General features: G+C 34.5%; 1 protein-coding gene across 1 annotated transcript; it reads left to right on the top strand.

Annotated features, from left to right (window-relative positions):
* The first annotated feature begins 962 nt into the window (after nt 1–962).
* LOC130622962 (uncharacterized) lies at nt 963–11,273 on the top strand. Its single transcript, XM_057438419.1, has 2 exons — nt 963–1,048; nt 10,930–11,273. The coding sequence occupies exon 2, from the start codon at nt 10,946–10,948 to the stop codon at nt 11,231–11,233; it is 288 nt and encodes a 95-aa protein (XP_057294402.1). The 5' UTR covers nt 963–1,048; nt 10,930–10,945; the 3' UTR covers nt 11,234–11,273.
* The last annotated feature ends 109 nt before the right edge of the window (nt 11,274–11,382 follow it).

The raw sequence follows: 11,382 nt of genomic DNA, 5'->3' as shown, positions 1-11,382 counted from the left end.
AAACCTTTAAAATGCGATCTAAAAAAACATTTCTATCGCCGTTTTTAGTTTTTAAACTTTTAAAATGCGATCTAAAAAAACATTTCTATCGCCGTTTGTCGTTCTTATACTTTTAAAATGCGATCTAAAAAAACATTTCTATCGCCGTTTTTCGTTTTTAAACTTTAAAAATGCGATCTAAAAAAACATTTCTATCGCCGTTTTTCGTTTTTAAACTTTTAAAATGCGATCTAAAAAAACATTTCTATCGCCGTTTTTAGTTTTTAAACTTTTAAAATGCGATCTAAAAAAACATTTCTATCGTCGTTTGTCGTTTTTATACTTTTAAAATGCGATCTAAAAAAACATTTCTATCGCCGTTTTTCGTTTTTAAACTTTTAAAATGCGATCTAAAAAAAACATTTCTATCGCCGTTTGTCGTTTTTAAACTTTTAAAATGCGATCTAAAAAAACATTTCTATCGCCGTTTTTCGTTTTAAACTTTTAAAATGCGATCTAAAAAACATTTCTATTAAAATTAAAGTTTCATTCTTTGTTAAAATATAATAATTTCTATCTCTTAAAAGCTTTATTTAACCCGCGCAACCAACAATGCCTTCTCGCTAGTTTATTTAGTTTCCACGCAAAACATTTGTTTAATAAAAATATTAAACAATGGTTCTCCGTGTCACATTGATAGAGTTGATAACATTTGCAATTATGCTATTGGGAATAGTTATGTTAACACTATTTAACAATAGTTACGCGCAGTTATAATAAGCTATTTTTTCTTCGATAATCTTTTGTTTATTACGCGCAAGTTAATGACTTACAAGACTCGCAAGATAATTAATAAGAACAAAAGACAAACAACTACCGCCTCCGAGAAAAAGGTGTGAAACTTGAGCGTACGCGTACGCTTACATCTGGACTGTACTGTACTTGTGTTGAACCAATCTTGCTGGTGAAATCATTGTGTTTAGAATAGTGCTATATATTGTGTTGTGTATAAATCAATTGGGTTTATTTGGTGTTGCGTTATTAGGAGAACTGTGAAGATAACCTACAGGTTAGTCATACACATATTGCGAGTTTAACAAATAGTACCCTCCTTCTTTTCGACAAAATTTAAATGAGAACAATGAGCTCGCGCGCGTTAAATTTTGGGCGAAATTCGGGCGGTTTTGAACGAGCCCACGCTTTTCCGGACGGATACAAACGAAAACCCTAAAAATCACCTGAAAAAATTACAGTGGCCGTCCTCACATATACGGCGCTTTTGACAAGTCAGCACCCTCGTCCACTTGTTGTATAACTTTATGGTGTTGACTTAACAACTTTATGAAAATGCTGATAAATGGGGCAAGTATTTGCACATTGTAAGCTACCCCAGTGATGTGCTGTCTGTTCTGTAAAATACACAAGTTTTGGTACTAGTGAAATTGGTTTTATCCTAGACTCAATATCGTAGATCATGGTCATAGGCATGCAGTAAGAAATTTGGTTCATGTAATAGACCACTTTCCGTGTGACGTAATTTGTTTTGATTTTATTGGAGAACAATGGGCATACGCGCACTTTTGTGTAGGTAAAACAAGGCTCAAACGGTGCAAAATGTCAATTAATGAAGATTAAAGATTTTTTGGGAAAGCATAACAGCCAAGAAGAACTGGAGTATTTTAACTATATTCTTTGTTTTTTTTAAAAAAAATTCCCTAATTGGATTCGAACATTTCTTTTTTGGATGGACTTCTTTGATTCCCGTGGTCTGTTAACATTTTCTACCTATAAAAAATATTGCACATGTAAACATTGGCAACTAATCTATATGGATGCTATACACTATACAACAACAGTCCCTTAGTGATCCCGAAGTTTCTGATTATTATTATTATTAATGTCTGGTTTTAAACATGACATCAATCCGTGATTGATAATTTTTGTGGCTCCAGGACATGTCTTATCAAATTCTGGAGGTTTCAGACAGGGGGCTTAATAGAAGGGAGGAGGGCTAAATAAAGGGAAGGGGGCTAAATAAAGGGAGGAGCTAAATAAACCATAGACTTTTAAACACACTAACTATTTTTTCAAATTAATGCATAATGTTAACTTCATCTGTTATATCACCATCTTTATCTAACGGAAGAAGTTCTATGATGGACTTGAAACAACACAGCATGTTGAAAAAAAAAGAACCATAAAAAAGAACCAGATATTTTGCAAACGAAACTTAGGGAGAAAAAAATTAAAGCTGACGCATATGGATATTGTTGTATATGATGTTAAATCAATGAATAATATCTCTTTCAAAAGTATCCAAAAGTAGTCAATTTCTTTGACTACTTTTACTTTTTTATTTTATTTTAACTTTTTTAATTTTTTACTTTGGTGGTGGTGGTGGTTGTGGTTGTGGTTGTGGTTGTGGTAGTGGTGGTGGTGATGGTGGTGGTGGTGATGGTGATGTTAAGTGTATAAGTAATAAAACATCAGATTTATAATGCATTGTAAATTAAAAAGGGATAAGGTTACTGTTCTTGTATTACATAGGTGTTTGTATATAAATTAAGTATTTGCTCTATTATATTTGTATTTTAGCTGAGTGAACAGTTAGAAATTGAGGAATGTTTATGGGTAAAAAGCTCTTGTGCAGCATTATTCTTTTGTTACTTTATTTTTTTTTTAAAAGTAACCAAAATATGGCAAAACCAACTGAAGATGAGTTAAAAGAATTTTTTTTTATTACGAAAATACACAAAAAGTTAGTTGCACATTTGGGTAGAATTTTTAATGATGCAGATTATCAAACACACGATGACAGTAAATTCCAGGCTCCTGAAGTTGAACCATATACTTTAAAATTTGTCAGAATGTTATTAAATGATGAAAATCCAGCTTGGAAAGCTGCTGTTGAACACCATTACTATAATAATGATCATCATGCACAATACTGGAGGCATAAGAAGCAAAACATGCCAGAGAAAAATATGAAGGAGGCCATCATAGATATGATGGCGGCTAAGTTTCAGTATCAACTAAATCGTGATATTGTAGAGAAAGTTCGGGTTAATGAGTATAAGATTGATGAGAGCATTTTAATTGGAAGTTTGGAAGAGTATTTATTAAAAGTTGATCTGTATTATTTTGATGAGAAGTTCTTGACACCTTACACAGATGACGAGAAAGACTTTATAAAAAAGCAGTTGAAGATTTACCAAGGGAAAATGGTAATGCATGGGAAATACTGATTGTTTATGGCTATGGATGTTAATTGTTCCTCCTAAGCATTCGCACTCACCCGCACACTTGTAAAAAAATTTACGAGTGCTTTTTATCGCCCTCATGATTTTTTCTTTTTCTAAAATATTAGCTATCGTGATATTTAAACAATCTACAAAAATATTTTCGCTTTCTAGGATGCTGTTTTTATGCTTTTTACACATTCTATGGCAATTTTTTCGCTGTCTACTATCCCATATTCATAATGTTTAAACGATCTACATCAATCTCTGCGTTTTTTACGATGCTGTATTTATGATTTTTAAACAATCTATGACGATCTTTTCGCTGTCTACGATCCCGTTTTCCTTATTTTTAAACGATCTACGGCAATATTTTCGCTTCCTACGTGTTGTTTTTATGATTTTTAAATGATCCACATCGGTATTTTCACATTTATAAAATCGTATAGAAATCAATTCAAATAAAATACTATACATACGATTGGAAGAAATCGCGAAGACGATTTCTTAGTATTCAAACATCATTTCTATACAGCTTAAATAACATATAATGTTATAGAAAACAAAGTAATAGTTAAGTGTAAAACACACTTGCAAATATTCACATTGCACTTTCAATTTTTGCTTACGAGTGTGATTTTTCGCACACCATAGCATTCATAATTTTTTTAGCGAGTGCTTTTTGGAGCTCTGGCATAGTTTTATTTAAGAAATGGCCTGTATACAATGTTGTAAATTGATCTAGTGTAAACGTCTTGCGCTTATAGGTTTGCATCAGATTTTGAAAATTATCATTGTGCATATGTATGCACAATGTTAATGTGAACTGGGATTTAGTGTTTGTGTGCCTTTTTGTGCTAGCTAAAAGTGTTGTTAGTGCCAAACATGCCTTAAATTTCTAAATCAGGTAGCAGTTGAATTGAGCAAATACGAATGATTTTTCAGATAATTTTTTTGAATCTAATGAATTGAGGAAAACAAATATATTGAAGTATTGTTTTATGTTATGTATTATATCTTTATGTTATGTATTATATCTTTATGTTATGTATTATATCAAAATTGTTTTATTGTTTGATGTTTAAACTGATCCTTCTAACTTTAAAAATGCAAGACCCCTCACAATTAAACAATTTATAAATTATAACTTTAGCCATAGGTTTATTAAAAACATGTTTTGCTCAAATGTTAGTTCTGGATATTTTTTTTATTTAATCTCTAGACATTTATAAAATAAATTACTGAGTAATCCCATAGCTATCAAAGCATTAAATGTATAAATACATAAACGACAGACTGGCATTGCTCGATTGCAGGTGTCATAAACGGAATTCATTTCGCAAAAAGTTTATCTGCTGGAAATTTCAGTTTTCTATGCACATTTAATTTTTTATGGCATTTTAGTAATTATTAATTGACTTATCTATTATTTCAAAAATTAAACAAATACAATGCAGTTTAATTATGATAACAATTTAGTCCTAATCCTAAGTATTCAAGTGAGAGCCGGCCTCCGTGAAAATCCTACTTCAAAGAACAACGTTTTTGTCCACAAAACATTATATACATGTGCAACTGTGTTGTAGGGAGGTGAGGAGGGCACTTGAATACTTAGGATTAGGACTAAATTGTTATCATAATTAAACTGCATTGTATTTGTTTAATTTTTGAAATAACAATTTAGCCCATAATCCTAAGTATACAAATGAGATTTCAAAGCTGTTTTGTGGCGTCATGTAAAAAACGCAACCAAATATTAACAGAATAATAGTCTATGTATATTGTAACTCAACAGCAATTACATAATATCAGTTAATTGTTCTTCAACAGTGTTATACCGAAGTTTTCAGTTATCGGTAGATTATAAAACTTTCGAAAACAAGTATCAGATGCCCATCCTGCTGCCTTTTGTATGTCCTTTATGTTTAAACCAAGGTTGTTTGCCTTGCTGGTGGATGCACTTCTTACCGAGTGAGCGGTAAATACGGTGATATTGATCCCTGCCAGTCCAAGAAATAGCTTGATGTAGCGAGCTATTGTAGCCACCCCCACTGGTTTGTGTGGGTATGCATATGAAAGCAATAGCTGCTTTGGTTGGTTCTCCAGGTTTTCTCTGATGCTGTTTGCTCGTTCCAAGTACTCCTGTAAACAATTTACGATACACAGCTTTGGGTTATTAGAGTATGCCAGGAATCATAGGGGTTCTTGATGCTTTCCTGGTTTTGTTATTTTTCATATGGTTGGAATGTAGAAGGTATAGCAGTTATCTGCATAATGACAATAGTCTGTTCTTAAAGCACCTGTCCCCTTTGCCCGCTAAGGATGCAAAGGAGAGTGGCAAGTTTTTTGACAAGAAGTTCCAACATTAAATTTTTATTTTCTGGAAGGCTATTCATATAGTTTAGTATTAACGCTGGGTCATACGTATATTACGGTATATTTTGGGAAACTGGGGCGTAACTTAAACATCCCTCTAAGAAGCTTGCTGACCTGCTCATCTTTACCGAAAGATTTTCCATTTTTGTGTGTAAAGATGGCAGATAGTGCAGATCTAGCTGCTGCAATAGAGCCATACCTCCAGTTGTCGTGGTAAAATAATTTTGTTAGGAAGGACATAGCTATTTTATAGTCTGCATTTATCATGTCATCCACATTATTATTCTGGCAATATGTAATCCACTTTTTTATATACATATTATAGCTATTTTGTGTGTTTTCTCCCCAGGATGCTAACAGTAGACTACTGAGCTCGGGTGAGAATTGTTTCTGGAGAACGATTTCCCGGGAACGATTGCTGCCTTCAGTTGCAGTGTCTTGTGCATTGGATGGTTTATGTCCTTCTGTTGTGGTAGCAATAGGAAGTCTGACCTGGAAGAAAGAGATATATGTTTAATACAAAGTTCGTGGAATTGACTGTACCAAGGCTGATTCGGCCAGTCAGGTACTATAAGGATGCCTGTTGCCTCATCATTCCATATCTTTTGTATCGCCCTTGCAATACATGTGAATGGTGGGAAGGCATAAAAATTTTTATTGTGCCAGTTGATAGTGAATGCATCTACTGCTTGACATTCTGGGTCAGGCCTATATGAGTAGAACATGTCAAACTGGCTGTTTATTCGACTTGCGAATAAATCAATGTCTGGTTGGAAATCTAGAGTATCAATGACATAGTTGAATACTTCCTTATTAAGCATCCACTCAATTCTATTTTCACATTTCCTTGATTCTCGGTCTGCCTCGACATTTAGAATTCCTGGAATGTGTGTGGCTGTCAGCCAGTTATTATTTTGGATTGCCCAGTGCCATATTTCTTGTACTGTCTTATCCATTGGTATAGACCGTGTACTTCCCATTTTATTGATGGCTGAAACGGCTGATGTATTATCCAGTTTCATAAGTATATGGTCATTTTGAATATGTGAGCAGAGTGCCTGCAGACCAAATAGTGCTGCTTTTAGTTCTAATACGTTAATATGTTGTTCCCTCTCTTGTGCCGTAAATTGGCCCCCAGTGTGTTGTTCCTTATGTGATGTACCCCAACCTATAGTGGATGCATCCGAGGTCAAAACATATGCTGGGTTTCCCCGTAAGATTGGTGAGAAGCTGTCCATAATGTTTTCTTTCCACCATAGTATTTCCTGAATGCCCTGCAAGGGTACCCATGTGTGTCTGTCATATTTTCCACGGTTGTCCCCGAGTGCTTGTGTTTTGTGACGTTCCAGGGCTCTATAATGTAACTTACCGAAAGGCACACCACGAAAACTACTGGACATTTTCCCAAGTAGTTTAGATAAATTCCTAATTGAAATTTTTTGATGTGATGAAAGTATATCATCACAAAGAACAACAAAGGCCTGCTTTTTTGCCATAGTTAAAGAGACTGTCATATCAATTGTATTTAAAATAAATCCGAAGAATTCTATTGTTTGGGCTGGTTCAAATATGGATTTTTCTGGGTGTATTACAAACCCTAGAGAATCTAATAAGGTTATTATCTTATATATGTTGTCATAGCAACTGTTCTTATACCTATTCATTGTTATTAGGTCATCGATGTATTCAGCAAGCAATGCTCCTTGTTGCCTAAGTGTGGCTAGTGGTGGCTTCATAAGTTTTGTAAACTTCCTAGGACCTTCCGTGTATCCATTCGGCAGAGTTTTTGGTCATCCTCATGGATAGGGATGCCGTAGTATGCATCTTTAATGTCCAACATATTCGGCCGTATTAAACATAATATTGAGTTTAAAGTTTGCATTTTAAACCTTTTCTTTTCAACCGACAAATTAAGTGTTTTCAGGTTTAATATTAGCCTGGAGCCACCATCAGATTTCTCTGTCACAAATATTGGTGATATAAACTCCCCTGGCTCATGATGGCACCTAGCTATCACCCCTTTTGATAACAAGCTAATCATTTCCTTTTGGACAAATTTGTCTTCCTTGTGCCTCACGGGATATTGGACTTGCTGATTTTTTGGTAGTTCACCAGCTGCTATTCGCAGACCTGAAACAGTCTGTAAAACTTCAATGTCACTGGTAATTTTTTACCAGTTTTTTATTTGCAGTTTTACACATCCTGCCTTGAAAGTTGTGACCTTTTGGCGAAGATACACCTTTAGTAATTCGAGGTTTCTTACCTGAGGTGTCTGCATTATCGCCTTTTGTTTTTTGGATTGTGGTACTTGCTGGTACTCTGGTAGCTGTTCCTGTTGTTGTAGTGCATCTTGTTGCTGTTTTGCTGTGCTTTTTGCCCTTGATTGTAGTGATTGTAGGCCCTCTTTGGGGTCTTGCAAGAGGGCCCCCTGTTTGACGATTCTGATTTTCTTTTTAGGTTGGGCCTTTCTTTCTCTAACAATGCTCTAAGTTGGTTTTCCTTTTTTAAAGTTTCTAGACGCTCACATATTGAGGACCCAAATAGTTGATCCGCTGCTTCGTCAGTATCTGTCGCTAACTTTACATACTGGTTTGGTAAGGATGGTTTTATGAGGTTACGCCTATGTTGGTTTACTGCTTGAGACACCTTTCCAGCAAGTGATATTGCATCTTTTAGTGATGTAAGAGGGCCCTTGACATCCACATTATTTTGTGCAAGTTGATTCCTTAATTCAGTCAGTTCTGATGCTGCACGCAATACCATTGTTGTCGATGCAGCATGTAATTTCTGGATTTCTTGGAGCTTGTAGTCATTCGTTCGAACGAAAGTTCACAAGGTACTCCATATTTCCAGGTTAACCTTTTTTGGCACAAGATAGGGACAATTCGCAGGTGCGGCTGCATTTTCCAATTTTTGTTTGAGCACCTCCTCTTTTATTGGCTTTTGCCAAAATATCTTCGCTGCACCTGCAATGGAGGATGCAATTTCTGGCCCAGTTGGTAGTGTATCATCTTCGTATTGTTTGGTTGTTTCCTGCCAGTACTCCTGTTCTTTATCTTTTGTCTCCACCAGCTTCCCTGTTGTCTGGGAGTTGTTCCCTGTGGATGAGCTGGACTGCCCTGCCACAGATTGGTTACCAGAGAACCAAATATTTGATCCCATGATTGAGAGTTGATCTGTGTCAACATTTTCATGCTCACTTCTTGGTGGGATATTTTCATTCCTATTAGAATTGGAATGTTCCATAGTAGATGTTGACCGAGCAGGCGGTGCTGCATTTAGGTCAACTATAGTTTGGGTAATGTTTGACCGATCTCCATCTGGAGAATTAGGGTCATTTCTACACTCCTGAGAAGGAGCTGAAGTTGCCAGAGCATTAGCTGGTGTTATGCTTTTAGCCAAATTATTCATGGCTTGGATCACACAGTTCAGTTGATCCTGCTGTTTATTAACAGAGGTTGTGAGCTGCATCATTGCTTCTTGCTGCTGTGTGCACATTTGTTCTAACAAATTGGTGCAGTCGACACCTGTCGCAGCAGCAGAGACATTGCAAGCGGTGTTAGTGTCCCACATTATAGGATCACGTTCTTCGTTGATCATTGTATTCTCTCCCTATAAATTAAGTTTATTATACACAGTCACACATGCAAACTTGGTATATAGCTAACTTAATTACCAACGAAAAGTTAGTATACCATATAAGCATAGGCTTAAGTAAATAATAGATTATGGTACTTGTTTTTGAAACAGATTTGCAAAAACTCTAGTTATCTGTGGACTTCTATTAAAAACGTCTTTCCGTAGATTGCGCAGAAGTCGAAATAGGATTTTCACGGAAGCCGGATCTCATTTGTATACTTAGGATTATGGGTTAAATTGTTATGTCCAATAATAGTTTTTTTTTTATTTGTGGCCTCTTGTAGAAACATTTTTTTTTTTCTTTTTTATTATGGTTAGTTTTATATAATGTATATAAACAGTTTCATTTCAGAAAAAGATGGTAATTCTCTTTTTGCCTTATAGTAATGCTAATACAGTGTTTACTGTTATTAGCAATGTAATACAGATTTAAGCAAAATGCTTTTTGAACAATTTTTCTATTCCTAGCCAACCATCTATCAATTTTGAATTTTGAATTTAATAATTTGACAATTAATTACTTCAGAAGAGCAATTTTGATGTTTTTTTTCGGATGTGTTTTAGGTTGTAACTTAACTAAAGTTTCCAGAGTCAATTAAATTTATTATTTTTATTATGTGGCAGGGTTCGAATTAGCAGTTCGCAATTTGCAATTTGCGAATCGAAATGCCATTTTTGCAAATCACTTTGAGAAGAAAATGATACAATTGCGAATCGAATATTGTTAAGTGGTAATAGAAATGCTTTTTTAGAACGCATTTTAAAAGTTTAAGAACAAAGAATGGCGATAGAAAAGCTTTTTAGATCGCATTTTAAAATTTTAAGAACAAAGAACGGTGATGAAAGGGTTTTTTAGATCGCATTTTAAGAACGGAAAACGGCGATAGAAAAGCTTTTTTAGATCGCATTTTAAAAACTTAGGAATGAAAAGAGGCGATAGAAATGCTGTTTTAGATTGCATTTTAAGAACTTAAGAACGAAGAACGGTGATAGAATAGCTTTTTTAGATCGCATTTTAAAAAGTTAAGAATGAACAACGTTGATAGAAAAGCTTTTTTAGATCGCATTTTAAAATCTTAAGAACGAAGAACGGCGATAAAAATGCTTTTTTAGATCGCATTTTAAAAACTTTAGAACGAAGAATGGTGATAGAAAAATGGTAATTGATCTGTGTGTTCCAAGCCACACCTAGATGGTGGTTTACTTCGTTACAGACTGCCGAAATTTTTGCGAACCGACATAGCTTTTCCAATTAGAAGCCTGTGTGGAGTTTACTTTAGGTTCATTTCAGGAATAGCTCTTTTAACACAATTCAATATTGGGAATCTACAATTCCCCACAAAATATATTGAGACAAGCCAAAAAATTTAGAAGGAATTTAGGGCCTCGATGTGGATTGGTTTATAAAGCAGGCTTGTTAGAATGTACAATTTAAAAGCTGATTACTTTAACCTATACATCTGAAAATGCTTTTTGCAAAATTGCTAAAATAGCTAAAGAAAATTCAATATTGTGGTAAGGGGTTGTACCTATACAATATATTGTAAATCCCATTATTACCTCCCATTATCCATTTCTCCTTGTTAATTTCTCTTAGGGCTAAAAGGTATAAGTAAATGTGTACCTTGTAAAACATTATGTGATGTGTGTCTCGTACTTTACTTTAATAATATTTTTTAACTTTGTATATACTTAGGTCTAAAGAAAAAGGTATGAATAGACTTGGTTGTATGGTTGGTTTAATTACAAATACACTTCGACAATCAATTTTCACTCACAGTGGTATACTTTCTCGGGTAAATCCAAGCTTAGAACGATGTAACTTATTGAACCCTATGAATAGCCTTCAGATTCGAGGAGCTAAATATGGCATGGAGTATCAACCTAATAACTTACAACGAAAACGTAAACATGGCTTTTTGAAAAGAAACAGAACTCCTTCTGGTCGAAAAATTTTAGAAAGACGTAGAGCAAAAGGACGAAAGTTTTTGTCGCATTAGAAGCTGTAGTATATGATGTAAATTAGATATATTTTATTGAGTTCTTTCTTTTTTTATTCATAAGGATAAAAAAGTAAACCCCATTTTTTAACATTAATTAACCATGCACTAAAACCAGTCTTTTCCCTGTAACAAAAATAAATCAGAAT

Source organism: Hydractinia symbiolongicarpus, chromosome 13 (genome assembly GCF_029227915.1).
Source record: "Hydractinia symbiolongicarpus strain clone_291-10 chromosome 13, HSymV2.1, whole genome shotgun sequence".
NCBI classification, from domain to species: domain Eukaryota; kingdom Metazoa; phylum Cnidaria; class Hydrozoa; order Anthoathecata; family Hydractiniidae; genus Hydractinia; species Hydractinia symbiolongicarpus.
This window is presented reverse-complemented; position numbering and strand designations above follow the sequence as displayed.

Bases quoted from the DNA above. Each gene is read 5' to 3' on its own strand.
- LOC130622962 (XM_057438419.1), top strand. From the start codon at position 10,946: ATGAATAGACTTGGTTGTATGGTTGGTTTAATTACAAATACACTTCGA.